The sequence below is a fragment of the Electrophorus electricus genome, chromosome 7 (genome assembly GCF_041902795.1).
Source record: "Electrophorus electricus isolate QZ-2024a chromosome 7, ASM4190279v1, whole genome shotgun sequence".
Taxonomy (NCBI): domain Eukaryota; kingdom Metazoa; phylum Chordata; class Actinopteri; order Gymnotiformes; family Gymnotidae; genus Electrophorus; species Electrophorus electricus.
Window position 1 is genome coordinate 16615532 of NC_137503.1, and position 17291 is coordinate 16632822.

The 17291-nt window shown below is 39.7% G+C and overlaps 1 protein-coding gene across 9 annotated transcripts in view; it reads right to left on the bottom strand.

Moving 5' to 3' along the window:
- Positions 1-17291, bottom strand: part of ptprt (protein tyrosine phosphatase receptor type T) — a 199195-nt gene that overhangs the window by 68287 nt on the left and 113617 nt on the right. For all 9 annotated transcript variants that reach the window (XM_035524516.2, XM_081717582.1, XM_081717581.1 and 6 more), the window contains exons 9-12: positions 16486-16595; positions 8575-8776; positions 7418-7520; positions 4788-5061 (exon numbers count right to left, since the gene is read on the bottom strand). In XM_035524516.2, coding sequence (XP_035380409.1) covers positions 4788-5061; positions 7418-7520; positions 8575-8776; positions 16486-16595 — 689 coding nt within the window. The remainder of the gene's footprint in view (positions 1-4787; positions 5062-7417; positions 7521-8574; positions 8777-16485; positions 16596-17291) is intronic.

The following is a 17291-nucleotide window of genomic DNA, read 5'->3' on the forward strand; positions in this document are numbered from 1 at the left end:
CATAACTAAAATACAAAAGGAAAACAAAGCCTAAAACAAAATACAAAAACACAAAACAAAAGTTAGGAATGGTAGTCAAACAAAAATGACCAATGCAAGAAGTTAATAAGGGAGATACACAGCTGTGTCTAACAAAAACTAGACATTTGCATATGTTACTATTTACTGGTGTAAAGTTCATTGTTTTCACAGTAATATCCATGAAACTTTCACTAGTTGTGTCATCATATTTTAAAATATTTTATAGTTAGAGGACACTGCTCACATGCATCGTGTTTGAAAACAGTTCACTTTTCACACAAAATAATGGGTAAAAGAACTAGGAAAAATTTTTTAAATAACCAGTGTCTAAATTGTAAGGGAGAGAAAGAGAGAAGGAGAGAGAGAGACCAAGGGAGAGAGAAATTTACAAAGAGCAACAGACAGACAGACCGTCATTCTTTTAAAAAAAAATCTATGATGACAGAGAGAGAGATAGGCATGAAAAGAGAGAGGTCAAAGAAGGGATTGGGCACGAATCGAACCTGTGTCCAAAAGAATAGAACAGAGGGGAGGCAATATAGTTTTTTGAATCTGAGTCTGAAAAACACCAACCATGTTAACTTCACACTTCACTAAAACCGTGACACTATTATGGAAAACATTTGGTGCACTAGTTTGGAGTGAGACTTTAACTGAACGGAACCATTTCAGTTCAGCTTTAACTGATGTCCTTTGGCCGTCAAACAACTATAGTAACTAAACAACCAGCCAGTAGAGTCCACTTGCTCATATGATGTAAACCACATTATGACCAACTAGGACAGCATATGGGCCACTAAAGTATTTGTGAGTGACATTTTTAAAGCAGTCCATCCCAAATCCTTCTGGAAACAATTCTTGTCTAGTCGACTATAGATGCACAAGGTCCCAAGAGGCTTGGTAGCACAGGCACGTTCTGGCATGTCCGACTGTACTCAAGTATGTCACACTTCTGCCCACACACAGGTGAAAAGGATAAGGCAAATCTGACTCATCTATACCACTCCATTTGTGTCCTGACCCCTGCTGTGACCTATCACCTCCATAGGTTGAGCCAATCTGGCAAGGTGTAGCTATTACCTCACAAGCACCTGGAGAGCTTTTTGCACATTTCTCTCCTTCTCTCCATTGCTTTCTACATTATTTTATTTTCAAGCACGGGGCATTGGAGTGAATCAGGATTCTTAATTTATGCTCTAATTCTTTACAAACATATTACCTTTTTTATGACTAGAAATAATTAATTAATTAAATACTCATTACTTGCTAATGAAGGATCAGAAGGAAACCATGCATGATGTGGTGGAAGACAGAGAGGAATCACCTGGAAAGACAGAGGATTAGGGGCAGTTGACATTAGTCTCTCAGACTCCAGGTTCCATGAATTACTATACTGAAACTAAAATGAAAGAGAATCTAGACCTGTTAGCAGGCACTTCAGGTGTAAGAATTTAAGATCTCTCTATCTTTATCTCTCTTGCTCTCTCATTAAATAATGTACATATGGTGGCCCTAACATAAAGACAAACAAAGGCATTAAGGTGATGAAAGAAATGCAGCATATGCCTGTTCCATGAAGAAAGTATTTTTATAGGAAAAAAAAAAGTTCTTTATTACATCTGCCTTTACTTGACTTTAGAGGGGCACAGAATTGGGGGTGTGGGTGATGGGGGGGGGGGCAAATGGCTCTCTTTATCACTATATTGCCTGTGGTCTACGGCACTTTAAACCCACTTTATTTAGGATGGTTGCTTTTTCATTAAAGCTGGAATGGTTGAAGGATGACTCAGAGGTGTAAATTAATTGAGAGACAGTAAGAGAGGAGGAGCGGAGGGGGTAAGAGACAGAGAGAAATGGTGAGAGAGAAAGACAGGGAGAGAGAGAGAGAGAAAGAGAGAGAGAGAGAGAGAGAGAGATGGATAGTATTGGAATACCCAGAGCTGTGTTTATCAACACTGTTGATTTAATAAGTGTGAGACAAGGGCATACCTCCCAATTCCACATAGCCAGTAATGGAGAAACACAATCATTTTGAATTTAGCCTTTAAGTTAAATTAGGCACAGGGAGACATTAGGGGACCAAGTGCAGGAAAAGAGAAAGATGCATTAAGGCTGGTCAGGGATTTTTGTTATAATTATCTACACACTCTCAAGTTTAGTAGAAAACCTTTATACACCAAAGTGTGAGAGCACCAAGAATAAAAACAACAGGTCTAATCTGCTCTCTTCTCCTCCCAGCATTGAGACAGAAAAGCACTTTCTTTGAGGCTTTCAGAAGTAACACACAGTCTGTTTCACTTTATAGTTTCACAGAAGAGGCTCTGTGCCTACAATCCAAGCAGCAAGGATATTATGGCTGTCCGTCGAGCTCTGACTTTGTAGATTCTGTAGAAAAAGCAGTAAAACCAGATCCTTTAACCAGCCAAAATGATTCACATCTAAGCTTATATTTGAGATCCACTTTGGAGCTTTACTATGCTTCTCTGTTTTTATTATTATTATTATTATTTTTTTTTAATGCATTTCTTACTCATTTCTCCAGACAAGCTTTATGGCTCACTCCATCTAGCTAATAGTTCCTAGAGTTGTTTTTTGGGGTTTTTTTTTTGCATTTCTCTCTTTGAAGAGGAAACCAGAACTACAATTGCACAGGGTTTTTTGAGTTTCTGCATCCATATTCCAGAATGAGATTTATTCTGACCTCACATTAACTGCTAGTCCAGAACACATATTAAAGCACTGATCAGCAGTATCTGAATTGCAGCTGTGCCATTTTGGGTCTGACTGTGGGTGTGGTACCTAAAAACCAACATGCTGCATACTCATTGGCAAAGAAGCTACAGGCCTAAAATCCTTCATGCTTTCATTAATTTACCTGCATTTTCAGTGATCATATCACAAGTGCATTAGACTTGTGTAAATGCACCCAGCATTGTGTAAATGCACCAAGTGTAAATGCACCCAGGACACACTGTGATCAGACCTGTGATCAGATTACTCTAACCACATTTTGCACAGTGAAGTGAAATAAGACATCTAGCATCCCAGTGGGGAGACATTTTAATGAAAGGTGTAAATGACTAAAGTATATCTGGATACTGTCCAGATTTGAAAAGCATGTTAACACAACATGTAAATGGTTCTTTGGTGTAAAAAGATTTCTTCCTCTCCAAGATCCTCACCCTAGAAAGACATCTGGAGAGATTTTTGGAACTCTCTCTCTAGTTAAACATCTGTTTATGTTCAGATAGTATTTTTGATGTTTTATTTACAATAACCTTAGCATATAGATAGCCTATAAACTTTGGATAATAATAAATTAAAATTATATGTACTACTAAAAACCCTACCTGTGTTAGCTCACCTCAGTACAGTATTGCTTAGATTTTTAGATGCTCTCAGATTTAACCAATTTCTAGTCTGGCAAATATGGTAATATTTATTTTATTTATAGCACTTTCACAGATCTGGATTTCAGTCTTTGACCTTATAACCAGCTTTCAAAAGGGTCCCCCTCTTGCCCATTAAGTGACTTATAGCCATGTGCATGCATGCTGGCTTTGGCACTTGCTGGCACTTCTCTGTTGTGTTAGAGGAGGATCTACCACACTGTTGACTTATTACTGCTTCACTGGGCAAAAAAAGCAAGAGAAGCTATATGGTTAAAAGCAATAAGCTAGAAATCGGTGGCCAAAGTTGCTGTGTCGACCTCCCTCATTACCTCCTTTACACTTTTTTTTCTCCCAGTGTCACTGTTGGCATGAAAGACTCCAGTGAGGTGGAGCACTTGGTGAGGAGGCTGGCACGGCTGACTATGCTGAGGGAAGGTAGGGGGACTCTGCCAGGCTTTCCACTGACACCATTTTTGGCCTCAGCAGGTAGGTTGTATGAGGACTGGCTCTTTGTATCTGAATAAAGAGACTGTTGGATGTTGAATTATTTCTTTCCCCACCCCTCATACACAGAATGTTTACTGACAGCGACTGGCACTGAAGTACTCAGCAGCACTTCACTTTATAAAGCTAATGGCATGCATAGAAACAACAATAAGCCAGGATTGCAAACAGTAGCATTGTTTGGTATTTTTTTCCTTCCAAACCCAAAGCATTATCATAATGATAATAAATAAGAGCCAAATGGTAAATCCATTTACTTTTATTCTCCAGAAACTGAGATTTACACCAATTGCAGCACGTGTTTTATCCCAAAGGTTTCTTGGCGCATGGTGAAAGGGGCATCAAGCCTGAACAACCAACCAAAATCTATATTTTATGCATGACTTGCCGATCAAATTATCTAGGTCACAGTCTGAGGTTGTTTTTGAGTGATTTTCTCCAAGCATACAAAACAGAAATTGAATTGAACAAGATCCAATCAAATCAACACCCACACCACAGCAGCTGGAGCACAGGGCAATGCAAGCAAGTTAGAATACAGCAAACAGTACATAGGATGAGTCTATATTAAGCTTCATAAGACCTTCATATACGCTGCATAAATGCACAACCACAAGCAAATGTAACAGCTTGCATTGTATAAGCCCAAAGCTAATATACTTGTGAATTCTAATTTTGAGCCCCAGGGTGCAGCCAAATACTTACACACTTGGAACAGGAAAAGGTTTTTTTGCTTCCTATGACATTCTACAACTAAAGTTTAAATGTACATAGGTCAAAATTGAAAAATCAATGGTCTCTCATTAGACTCAGTTGGAAGTGGTCAGAGAAGTGGATCGCTGTGATTGGCGGCTTCCTGCCAGCACTCACCCCGTTGGCTCTGCTCAGGGCTTGGAAGTAAATGCTGTAGCTCTTGGCAGGAGACAGTGGCGCGTTCCAATAACCGTTATAGGTCTTGTTGTCCCCTATGGTGAAGGGTTGTACCACTGCTAGGCTGACTGGAGCAAGTTCGGCTGCAAAGTAATGTGCCGAGTCCAAGATAGAGGCGTTCCGGAAGCTTACGGGAACGGGGAAGCATTCGGTGAGATCAGTGGCACGCCGCATTTTCTGCTTCCGTTCCTCCTGAACCACCACTTGGTATACGCTGGAGAATGAAAACATTGCTCTAGTTAAAATAGTGGAAATATGAGCACACACACTGAGATATGAGACATATAAGTGAGGTTGGCTCTTTTTGTCCCTAGAACACTAATTCAGTCAGATATGATTAAATGCTATCGAAGCTTGAAACAGCAGCTTTTAGCATTACAAATATCTACTTTACTAGAGTACTAAGAGAACTGTAATTTCAGAGTTCTTCTTGCTGCAATGCAAGTTAAAGAACTCATCTTCCTAATTTACGGAAAAATAACACCAGAAAAACTGGTAGGGATCAGTTTGTATACACTCCTTTTGTACACTGCTAACTACTCTACATGGCTTTATCCATTATTCGTATTCCAGGGTGAAGTATTTAGTTAAACTTGCTCTCTGGCTTTTTAAAACAGCAAAAGGACTAAAGCTCCATTGTGCCTTCTGTTGAGAACGTACAATTAAGTAGACGATGCATTATAGGGCCAGCAGAGGGAAATCTCTGCTGCAGCAGTTATCTTAAAGGAGGGAAGGTGCTCCATGTTGAACAGGGCTTTTTAAAAGGGCTTGTGAAGGGGGCCTGAGGACGTGGAGAGGGCATGACTGTGTTTCAGTACACAGACTTCATGAATAGATAAGGACATCCTCTGAGCTTTCATCACTAATAGGGCTTGTTTGCAATTATGCCTGTCTATGCCATGAACATACTTCACAATTATGTGCAATTAGGGAAATGTATGTTTCACCAAAAAGATGATGCCAAATTATCCTAGTCTCTAATTTGGCATCTTTCATGGGGGATAATGACTAAAGAAGCCTGTCTCTCCCCATCTTTTTTTTTCCTTCTTGCAAAAACAGAAAAACAGTGGATCTCCATTTTAAACTAATAGCTGTCAGGGTATATGTGAGAGAGTGTGGTTGTGTAGTTGTGTGTAATGACAGGGACTGTGTGGTTGTGTAGTTGTGTGTAATGCAGGCAACCACTGCAGCCATATTCATCTAGAGGTCCTACAATTCTGAACTAATAAAGATGTTATTACAGTCCTTGATATTAACCATACTGGCTTTCTTAACATGTTGGATTTTTTTTTTAAACTGAAGAGTGTGGGATGAAAATAAGGAGAATGATTTGGATTAAAAAAGTGACAAAATGGAATTTGGATTATCTTTTTATTTATTACGAAGATGATTTTTGAACAAACTGAATTTACTCACTATGATCTTAATGAATTTTAATTTATGAACACAATTTTATGTTTCAAAATATTTAGAGCTATATTTGATTAGTTAATATTCAAGTCCAAAAATGTAAAGTTAAAACATTAAGTCACCCAGTTTTGAAAATGAGTTTTAAAATGAAGACAAAAGACAGGACTTCTGAATAAATAAGAATCTAGATATTGTTGTCATCAAAAAAATGCTTTTTGTAGGGGAGGGAAGATGGTATTCATATAATTAAAACTAATACTGAGAGTGGTAGACTAATAGTAGTATTCTGAATTTTATTACTATTAAATCATTTACTCTGGCTGGTTTATTATCTACAAAATTGTATTTAAAATGTATTAACTGTTTCCTTTAACAAAATGTAGAGGATTTATTGTCACTAACATGCACTGCAATCTCATATGTGCTCATCTCTAAAGGAAAAGCAAGTTTATAGGGTATTTTGTTGTTGTTGTTCATTTTGTTTGTCAATGCCTGAAGTCTGCATGTCACGTCTAGCTGATGCCTTTTAAAGACTCCCAGGGAACACAGAGAGAAGCTCTGTTGCTTTGCCAGTGCACAGCCAAACTGACCAGCTCCTCTTTAAAGGCTGAGCATACAAATGATGCTTATTTGAATGAGTGCTTATTTGCTAAGCATCTCACTGGTTTCTTCACTCAAGCAGCTCCCTGGACCAGCACTGAAGAACAGAGAGGAGAAACATGCCTCATTTTAGGATTTTGTTCTCCAGTGTGTGTCTGTTATTAATGAATGTCTGTACCCTTATTTTCTGTCCAGAAAACAATGTTGGTACCTGGCTATGTTTGCCCCTGCTGCTTTTCTGATGTATACTTTGATGTCACCTAACCTTAATATGGATTAATATGATAAAAGACTTCAACTGCTATAATTTATTGATTAATCTGTGAATTTCATACCTTTCAAAACTCCAAAATCTAAAAAAAAACATTTTTTTTTCATGCAACACTAACACACCAGTTTTCTTTAAACATGTCCATGCTCAGAAATGATTAACTTAAATCTTAAATCTTCCAGACTGCCAAGCATTATTTGTCCACATTCCCTTGAAAAGACCTTAATCAAAGTAAATTTGATGCTGAAAGGTTTCTAAATGGACAACATATGGAAAGAAGTTTGCTCACCTAACAGGGGCTCCTCGTGACTGGGCGGGCTTTAGAAGGACAGTAATTGTGGTGTCTGTCTCATTCAGAGGCGAGTCAGTCTCATATTCAGGCATTGATGGTGCTACAGAGATGAGAAATACATATGGTTAGCTACTTATTAAGACAAGCATATCTTAGATGACATTTTCCCTCTGGGGTGATTTATTTCTGTTATTCAAAAACCTATATGTCGGTAGTGTCCAAGGATGAAACTGATACTTTCAATATCTGAATGTTCCAAGTTGAAAGCTTGCTGCTTAATTTTAAATACTAAATAATTAAATACTAAATGTTCTAAATCATTTTATGCATCAGTCTACATTATAATACTCATATCTGTCTAAATTTATATTAGTAATTACAGTATATATAGTAATTATAAATGTGATAAAAACCTAATTTTGATATGAGCGATACCTGTGCAATCATCTTTAAAATCCCATTCTATTCTTTCCAATTTAGATGTGTAATGTAGATTTAACAAACTGTGTATGTTGTATGTTACAAGTGTCCTTATTAAACTGAATGTTTGTTGCTACTGTGGGCAACTGAAACAAAGTGGATAACCTGGGCAAAATATACAATCCTTGTATTTTGCCTAAAATCTGATTTATATTTAGCAAATATTAATAAACTAATAAACTTACTAAATATTTAGTGGTACCTCAATTGCTCAAGTTGTGCTCAGTCATAATTGTAAGTCGCTTTGGATAAACGCATCAACTAAATGCCATAAATGAAAAGGCTTTACTCCCCTCGAATATTTTGAAGAATAAGAACAATCAAATGAAGATTATGGTGAAAAAAAAAAAAAACAACAACAAATTCAACAGCTATCATGACTTCTCTCAAGGCTTCCAGATTCATGTCAAGTCACAAAATTTTTCCTGCAAATGAATAAAAACTTTTTTTTAATCTAAGCTATACTGAACTATGAATTACCAAGATATGCAGATCCATACTGACAGATCCAAATGAGCATGTACCCAAACACATCAGTAACACACAATGTTAAAACCATCATCTTTGTTACTACGTTCAAAAAGATCTCTCACTTCTCTTCATATCACCAATTAAGGAAAGAAGATGCAATAAACCCAAGCGAGCCACAGATGGAGGCAGGTCATCCCTCTTACCTGCAATCTTGGTGGCTATACGAATGGTGGCAGGTAGGCCAAAACCCTTGCTGGTGCTAGCCTTCAAGGTGAAGTAGTAGGTGGTGCCGGGGTACAGCCCCATGAACAGATGGTGAGTCTCGTTCTGGAGTTTGAATACCCGGCCATGCTGGACATTCAGATCAGCACTGGGGTCCAGGGAGCTCAGGGCCTTGTAGGTGATCTGGGGAAAAGGTGAAGGGGAGGAAAATTAACAGATATTGTTCATTTTCACCTGGTCTTAAACCGTGCATGAACTGTGCAGCAAATGTAACCTGTAAAAGGATTGATAATATGCTAAGTAGAAAGCACCTGTTGAAGCTTGGATACTGAGCTGTGCCTTTTTTGGGGGGGGGGGGGGCAGCTGGGAGATTATGGTTGAGGGCCGCTGCTATAGCAATGTAATGTGGTCATGTGGTCAAGTACACACAGATAGATCAATGAACAAGACAGATTGTGAGAGCTCAGCTAAGCACTGGAATAACTGGAATATGCCATTCTATACAAATTCTTCCAAAGGTCTGAGGCAGTTTCAGTGACCTTGGTCAGCCTAGAAATAGCATGATTCATTAGAATGACTCACTACTCCTAGTATTGGACTAAACAGTACTGCTATCTACAGAGATAGTCCAGTGAAGATCGAGTTTAGGTTAGGCTTAATCTGTGGATGGATGTCTCGGGTGGGTGATGACTTCACGAGTGATGGGCAGGTGATGACTGTTTGCTGCGACCACCCACTAGGTGCTGCCAGAAAAATTACAAGCAACTCAAAATGATCATAAAAAGTTAAAACTGACATGCCAATCACCAGGTATCACTGAAAGTCCCTCCAACCCACAACACACGCAGTCAGTCAGTTCATATCTCTGTGGAGATCGCTATTTGTGTAAATTGATAACTACAGGCTGTGGGGGCAATCAAAACAGTTTAGCCTTGATGTTTCACAGTTCACAACTCCATTTAAGGATTCAAATCAAATAAATTGACAGCTGGGTGCCTGGCAGGCCTGCTGTCTAAAAGCTTTTCACGCATAGTGCTGACATGCAGACGCATGTACATACACAAACACACACACATAAAAACACACAAACACACACACAGGTCCAAAGCCTACCACTGCCTACAGGCAGCAAAATAGTTTCAGGAGGGAAAACCGTGCTTTCAAAGAGAATTTTGTCTGATAGAACACACACATATATCCGAGATTTGTAGCACACACAATGAGCCAGTGGGGGTGTGAGGGGCAGGAGAGACATGAGTAAAAGACAGGGATGAGTCAGGTACCCTACGGCTATCACACACTTTCAAGTTCCTGCAGATGCGGATAGCATCTACCTCACACTCCTGACATCGTGCTGACTCATTCACACTCTTCTGGATGCCTCTAAAGGCAATGAGATTATTTAAAATGATTATCATCCTTTTCTTTCTGGCAAATCATGACTAGCAAAGTATAAAGAGACCTTCATTAGAAAAACACAAGATGCATCTTTTTACCCAAAAGCAACAAAATAATAACCCTGAATAGGATGACTGTCTGGGGGGTATATAGAATAAAAGGCATCAACATCTTTCTCAGAACAGTATTTCTTCAAAGCTTCAATCTTGTTGCTTTAGGCATACTTTGTTTTAAAGCATCATAGGTTTGAAGGGTTTTTTTGGCTGGAATGTTCAAGAGAGAGAGAGAGAGAGAGAGAGAGAGAGAGAGAGAGAGAGATGCAATTTTCCCCCGAAGTTTTAGTTGTTGGAGACTTAATATACGCCGTATATAGGCCCAACCTGTAACTTTTCCCCATTTTCTTCTTTCAAGTCTAACGGTGTTTGTTAGCGTGAAAGTATATTCTCTCTGCTGTAGGCATTGTCTGTCTGTTTCAGTTCTATGTCGAGTTAGCCATATTCGGTTGAAGAGCTAGCTACAGCTCCAGGTTATACCACTGAACTGGCTACTTCTCAGCGAAGAGGACTGAATTCTCCATGCTGCTGCTCATGTGGATGGACAAGGAGGACCAGAGACTTAACATAGACTCGCGAGTAAAGGACCAACCAGCCCTGGGTTTCACATACACATCATTTGGCATTCTATAAATGTCCACCAACGTTTTGGGCCCCAACGAGTTATAATACAAATGCTTGTGAACATCCACGTGCTAAACTGGACATAGCCAAACTCTGGTTCATGTTTGCATTTACTGTATTGACCATTTATTATTGACTGTTTCATCTGCTAATTTCCGTGTTTATTCAATTAATTGAAGCCTCTGAAGGGTAAGAGAAATATTAATGTTTTTTGTTTTTTTCCCCTGCCGCTTGTGGTGACGTTAATAGGTAACTGCATCGTTCAATTAATCTTTCTTCTTTTGAATTGGTTTTCGTTGCTTGTGACTTCTGTTATTTCGCCATTGCTTTCCTTTGTGCAGGGATATATGTGCATTTTTTAATGAAAAGTGTCGTTTGGGTTATTTACTAACCTGTGAATCATTCGGGTCACTAAGCATGAGGGATTTAAAAGGATTTATTACTATCAACATAGTTGAAGTAGACACATTTTTTTTGGAGGCACCGTGCTAACTTACATTGATCTAACACGAAATTTCTGAGATGTGCTCCTCCTAAATTATTATTTCATTAGGGCGCCTTTAGGGAGGGGTTACGTTTAAAGTTCAGTTTTCGCTATCGTTAAATCCTGCAGTGAGCCTCTCATGTGAAGCTGTAGTGTGAGTCTAGAGAGAAACATGGAGAAAACAGAACTGACTTTATTCACCACCATCTATAACCAGAGCAGTAGCTTGACTGGTACTTGTCCTATTAGCACTATTTATTAGGCGTGCTGTTTAAGATTCACAGTCACACTTCAAGGTTTAGGGGTATTAAAAATTGACCTTTTTTAATTGTTGGCCATTTAGTTCTTTTTTACCCCCTTTGTACTTTTATTTTTAAGAGAACCAGGAAATATGACTGATGTCTGATTTATGCCATTTATCTTATTAAAGAAACTTGTAAAACAATATCCCTACACTGTCTTACCTTAGCTTAGGGTCTAGAAGCATTGCTGCCTGCATCTCTGTTGATATACTCCACCCCTAGTTGGTCATATTAAGCAGACCTCATAAAGCTAAGATTTCTTATAGCCCAATGAAAGAGAAAGTGTAGGGGTGGAGAAAAGGTCTCTGGCTAATATGAAAACCGGGTAGGCTGAAGTAATTCAGCAGTGACATGGACTGAAGGGAGCAGAGGAAAAGGCTACTATTCCCAGCCAGTATTGTAAAGCCCTTTGTTAAAAATCTAAAATAAATAAATAATTTGGTTCTTCAAATCGGTTCTTGGACACTCCAAACATACCCAAATCCTAATACTCTTAGTATAGTGTTACTCCATAATTAATATTGAGTGGCACTATTTTTAGAAAATAAACATTACTATTCATAGTCCTGAAACTTGATAAATGAAGTACATGAACTACAATAGTGCCATCAAGTTAAGATAATATAATTTGCAATGGAAATTTCTAATCTTTCACACACTGGAATTCACACATTATCTGATTCATGGCTGGATAGCTCCCTGTCTCTCTCTGGGTTGCTGCTTGTGAGGGCACTGTTTAAATCATCTATGAAAGACCTGCTTCACTAAGCTTTGGTGTGATAGATGACATTAAGACCCCTGAATTGTACGTGCTGTCTGGCTGCCCCCACCTCACTTGACGGAACACTGACCTCCTGGTCTTCAGAAAGCTGTTTCGTGACACAACTATTGTAGCAAGTGTTAAACAAATATGATTGAACTGAACTACATGTGAATTCCAACCAGACAAGCTGCCCACAAGAATGCTTATTAATGTGTCCATTTCTACTGACTGAATGAAAAGACCATGGCAACTGAAAGGTCACTGGGCAGATCGATAGACCACCCATTATTCTGTCATAAGCTTCCACTTAACTCCCATTACCCTGGGAGAAAATAGAGAGGCTCTATGCCAGGCTAGTGTTAGGATGAAAGCAGGAAGCCGAAGTAAGAACAAAGTGATTTTTCTGTCTCTTTCCCTGGTTTGTGGTCGGAAGTTAGTTGTCATGTGACAGAGAAGGAGCTGGCCCAAGGAGCTAAATGACAGCCAGCTCCCTCGCAGCACCCTAAATCATGACCTAGTGAAAAGGTAGAGCAGGGCTGTAATTGGGAAGAGGACATTTGGAAAGGGTCAATTTCCATTAGTCTTGTCATGTGTGTGTGTGTGTGTGTGTGTGTGTGTGTTTGTGTGTGTGTGTGTGTGTGTGTGTGTGTTTGTGTGTGTGTGTGTGTGTGCTGCGTGCGTGTGCATGCACAAAATAGTAATCAAATTACTCTCAATACTTTGTGTTGAGACCTGCTAGACAGTCCTGTATTCAGTGTATTCAAATTAAATTTGGAGCAATAGTCAGTGTTTAAATAGCTGTCTTGGGAGAGATGATGGGGGCTGGTGAAAGGACTGGCAAGGTTGGTGAGGCAGGGACTAAGAAACTCTAGAAGTAGTCAGGTTCCTTTGACAAAAGAGTCTTCGGTCACACACAAATACGTGCACACACGCACAAGTGTACACACACACATACACAGAGAGAGAGAGAGAGAGAGAGAGAGAGAGAGAGAGAGAGAGAGAGAGAGAGAAAAAGCAGCATTTTTATCCAAATGAAAGATTCAAGAATCTGGCAACCAGCAATCTCCCATAACCCCAGAGGACCAGTCACAAAGAAATGAGACGAATCCACTGTCCCATGTGGACTTTCAACCCCAAAGATTTTTGAGAGTTCCCTGCTTGCTATGCTTCTTCCACCATCAAAATCCAAAACATCTGCTGCCAATGCGCACCTGTTAAGTTGTCCCTTCAAATGCAAATCTGGAAACCCTTCTTGCATTGGACAGGGTATATAATGCCAAAAGTGTCTTTCTGGAGTAGCCCTCCCTGTAGATTCAAAGTGTGTAAACAAGCAGGCCTAGAAAGAGTCAAGGTGTGGTGCTTTGCACCGCCTACCTCAGGAGGGATGTGTGATCTTTTAAGGTGCCAACGGGAGTAAGAAATAGATTTTCTTTTATTTTGGAGTGAGGTGATGGCCCATCTGCTGAAGTACAATTCACCTTGAACAGTGCCCTTGTGTGTTCTTTAAATGCAAAATACCTCATAAACAGTAGCACCACTTTACAGTAATAATGCATGAAAGTGCTTCGGTGTGGTAGACATATGGCACGGTTGTGATGCGTGGCAAACAAAAACAGCAATTTTCCTATTAGCATAAACTCTTCCCCGTCTTTTGTAGGGGGTGGTGGGTGACTGGCCCAAGCAGAGGATGTACCACTGACTTGGTTTTTCTCCCATGCGAAAGAGAGGCTGGGAAAAGCATTTCCGCCTTTCTCTCCGCGCCAGTGCCTGCCCTCACTTATCAACAGCAGCAAGGAACAAGAGCGGGGAGGCGGGAGGAGCAAGGGAGGTATGGAGGATTCTGCTTGGGCTGTTTATCTTCGTTATGGTCCCAAACCTCTCCTAATATGCATGTCAGCTCCTCATTTTAGCTGCTCAGAAAGTAGGGGGGGATCTTCACACTTGCAATGAGAGCAGCTACTAGATGGATGGGATCTGCCATGCTTCCCAATTAGTCAACCAAATGGTCCAGTCAGAAAGCGAGCTGAAGTCTTTTGCTTCCATCACCCTTATGGTCAATCAAAGAGCCAGAATTCTAGCACAGTCTTCACAGTGTAATAATTCCAGTAATACAATAATTACCATATGTGCCTATTAGGTTATGAATTTAAGAAGTCACTAAACATTAACTAAACTTAAACAGGCTGTCTGCTTCTTTGTGTTTATCCAGCTGTCTAACTATCGCCCCCTTGCATCTTAAACACTAATTAATACCACAGAGGCTCCATTTTCATGGACTTTACTGACAGTAATACTCCAGCAAGCTGGATGATTAATGACCATCGATCATGTATAAAAATACTTTATCCTTCTGTCTCCTCCGTGTCCTGAAAAAATAGCGCACCAAATCTATACTGCTTTCAAAGAGCGTACATTCGCTGTGCCAAAAGCCTCTGACACTACGTGCAGGTGCAAAACAAGGTCTAGGAGCACATCCATTTGATTCCTTTTAATTGCTATTCTTAATAAAACACTTTTACCCTCAGAGAAGTGCCAGCCCTTCAAAGGCCTGCGTGAGGAGGAGATGGCTTGCTTTGTGAAAGTGGATGCTTTGACTCACAAAACACAAAACAAGATGGTTTCAAATGGTAAGGTGGGGGGAAGGGGTCACAAAAGTGATCACATCATCAAAACATGTCTTCAAGGGGCAGTGCAAATTAGACAGAACAATAGTTGAAGGACGCATGCAGCGGTGGTGCTGCGCTATTAATTTCTTCTTATTTGCACGGAGATGAAGCCAGTGGAAGGGAGTGAAGGACAAATAGTCCCATTTGCCAATGTTCAAAAACTCACTCGGTTAATTTGGGGAGACTATTGCAGAGAGACGAGTTCCGCTTCCTCCCCGGACACCACACCCTCCGTCTCATTCAAATGCTTCTCTTTTTAATTCATATGCAAGGTAATTCATTTCTACAAAATCCCAAAAACTTGATGGCAGAAGGCAGTTTCAGAAAGAAATAGAAGGGAGAGAGAAAAGGTCCCTTTACCACCCAAAAAGGAGTGACCAGAAGAACACAATCTGAGCACATTACAGGCAGAATACAATCTGAAACTGATTCAGTATTCCATATAATGTAGATTTTGCGGGTATGTCTATGTATATGTCTGTGCGTGTGAATATATGTCTGTGTGGATGTGTGTGGTTGTATGGGAGTGGGTGTGCGTATGGGGATGTGAAGCATTTAGTAAGCTACCAAGGTGCTCTTAGAAAAGCCAAGATCGATGTAGCAGCCTGTGCTTGATTCTCCAATTAGCTGTGGGACAACAGGGTCACCACCCATGTCAACACACAGTCTGCTTCCCCTTCTTTCTCCTCATTACAGTCAATAACACAATTAGATTAGCTGCCATCAAGCACAGAAAGCTTTGGCCAAGTGTACTCAACTGAAAATATGCATTCAGACACCCAGAAAATCTCTCCACAGATATATATGATGATGCTGGCATTAAGTCTTTCTTCTTTCATTGCTACCACTCCCTCTCTGTCCTTCAGTTTTTCTACCTCTTTACAGGGAAACTCCTCCTGACATATTTATCCATCCATCCCTCCATCTTTCTCCCCGAAGCTCTCTCTCTCTCTCTCTCTCTCTCTCTCTCTCTCTGAAAGCATTGTGCCAGGTCTAATTTGACTGGGGGAAAAAAATAAAACTAAAAGCAAAGACAAGAGATGTGTCCAGCTCCCCACATCCCTCTGATAATTCTATTGGATGCTTCTAATTAAAATCAATGAGGGTTATTACAGCAATTATCTCACCAAATGGGAGCGTATTGTGTATGCTCAGTACATTGGCTGAATTCTGCACGTCCTCTTATCACGGAGATGGCACACAAATAACTACAGCACCTGAAAACAAAAGCAAAATGCATGGGGTTGCTGATCTTGACCACGCCAGAAAGATCTGAAGGTTCTTTCTTGTCTCCAGGTCCCTTGAGCACACATACTAAAGTGATGCACAATCTTTTCAAGTGTATGTTTGTATGTCACAAACTTCAAGTCTCTCATTTGTGAAGAAGTCATAATATCGTTGTGAGGATTGATATGTGGGTATGTGATATGTGTCTAGTCAAGGTTCCAACATCTCAAGATGGGTAGCAGTTGCTTTACAAGGTTAGTCTCGCTTTTTATTGTGATATTCTCATATCTGTAAATGTACTACAATAGTTCTATTACAAAGACTGTTACAAAACATGTCCTTGAGTTTTACATATGTACTGTATTTAACCCATACCTCATAAAGAGTGATGATACCGTTGGTCTCATTGGGAGCCTTCCACTGAATGAAGATCTTCTCTTCATATGGACCTGTCTGAATGGACTCCATAGGAACAGGACCGGGTACTACAAAGGATGTACAGACACACAAATGTGCACACACATATACCATTTACTGATCTAGCAAAATAACCTACTTTGTAAATATGTCACAACTTCATAAATTGGATATCATAACATTATATAGCATGTAAGTTATTTTACAAATATATGTTTACATATTAAACATACATTTACTTTTAATCCTTAAAACTTTTAATACTTTTGAAGCATAAAGACTCCAAGTAAAATACCTATTAAAATGGAACGATGCAGAATGACAGTGTTGCTGGGCAGAAGAGAAAATAAGGCAAGCAGACAGTGGCTGACTAAATCTGTGAAACTATGTCAAACACACCTCAGCTGCAACGAAGAGGTGTGAATTGTAACAGCTTTTGTGAGACTCTACCCTTCAGGCAGAGAGGTGATAAGTGCTATGAGTACAACTCTGTGTGTGTGTGTGTGTGTGTGTGTGTGTGTGTGTGTGAGAGAGAGAGAGAGAGAGAGAGAGAGAGAGAGACAGAGAGAGACAGAGAGAAAGAGAGAAGTGTGTGTTTGTGTGTGTGTGTGTGTGTGTGTGTGTGTGTGGAATGCACATGTGTGAGCCTATGGGAGCATAAGTGTGAGTCTGTTTTTGTGTGTATCTCTGTGTATTTATGTGTCTGTTGCAGTATTACTGTGTCTGTTTGCAATTCTTGCCATATTCTTACAATTCTCCATATT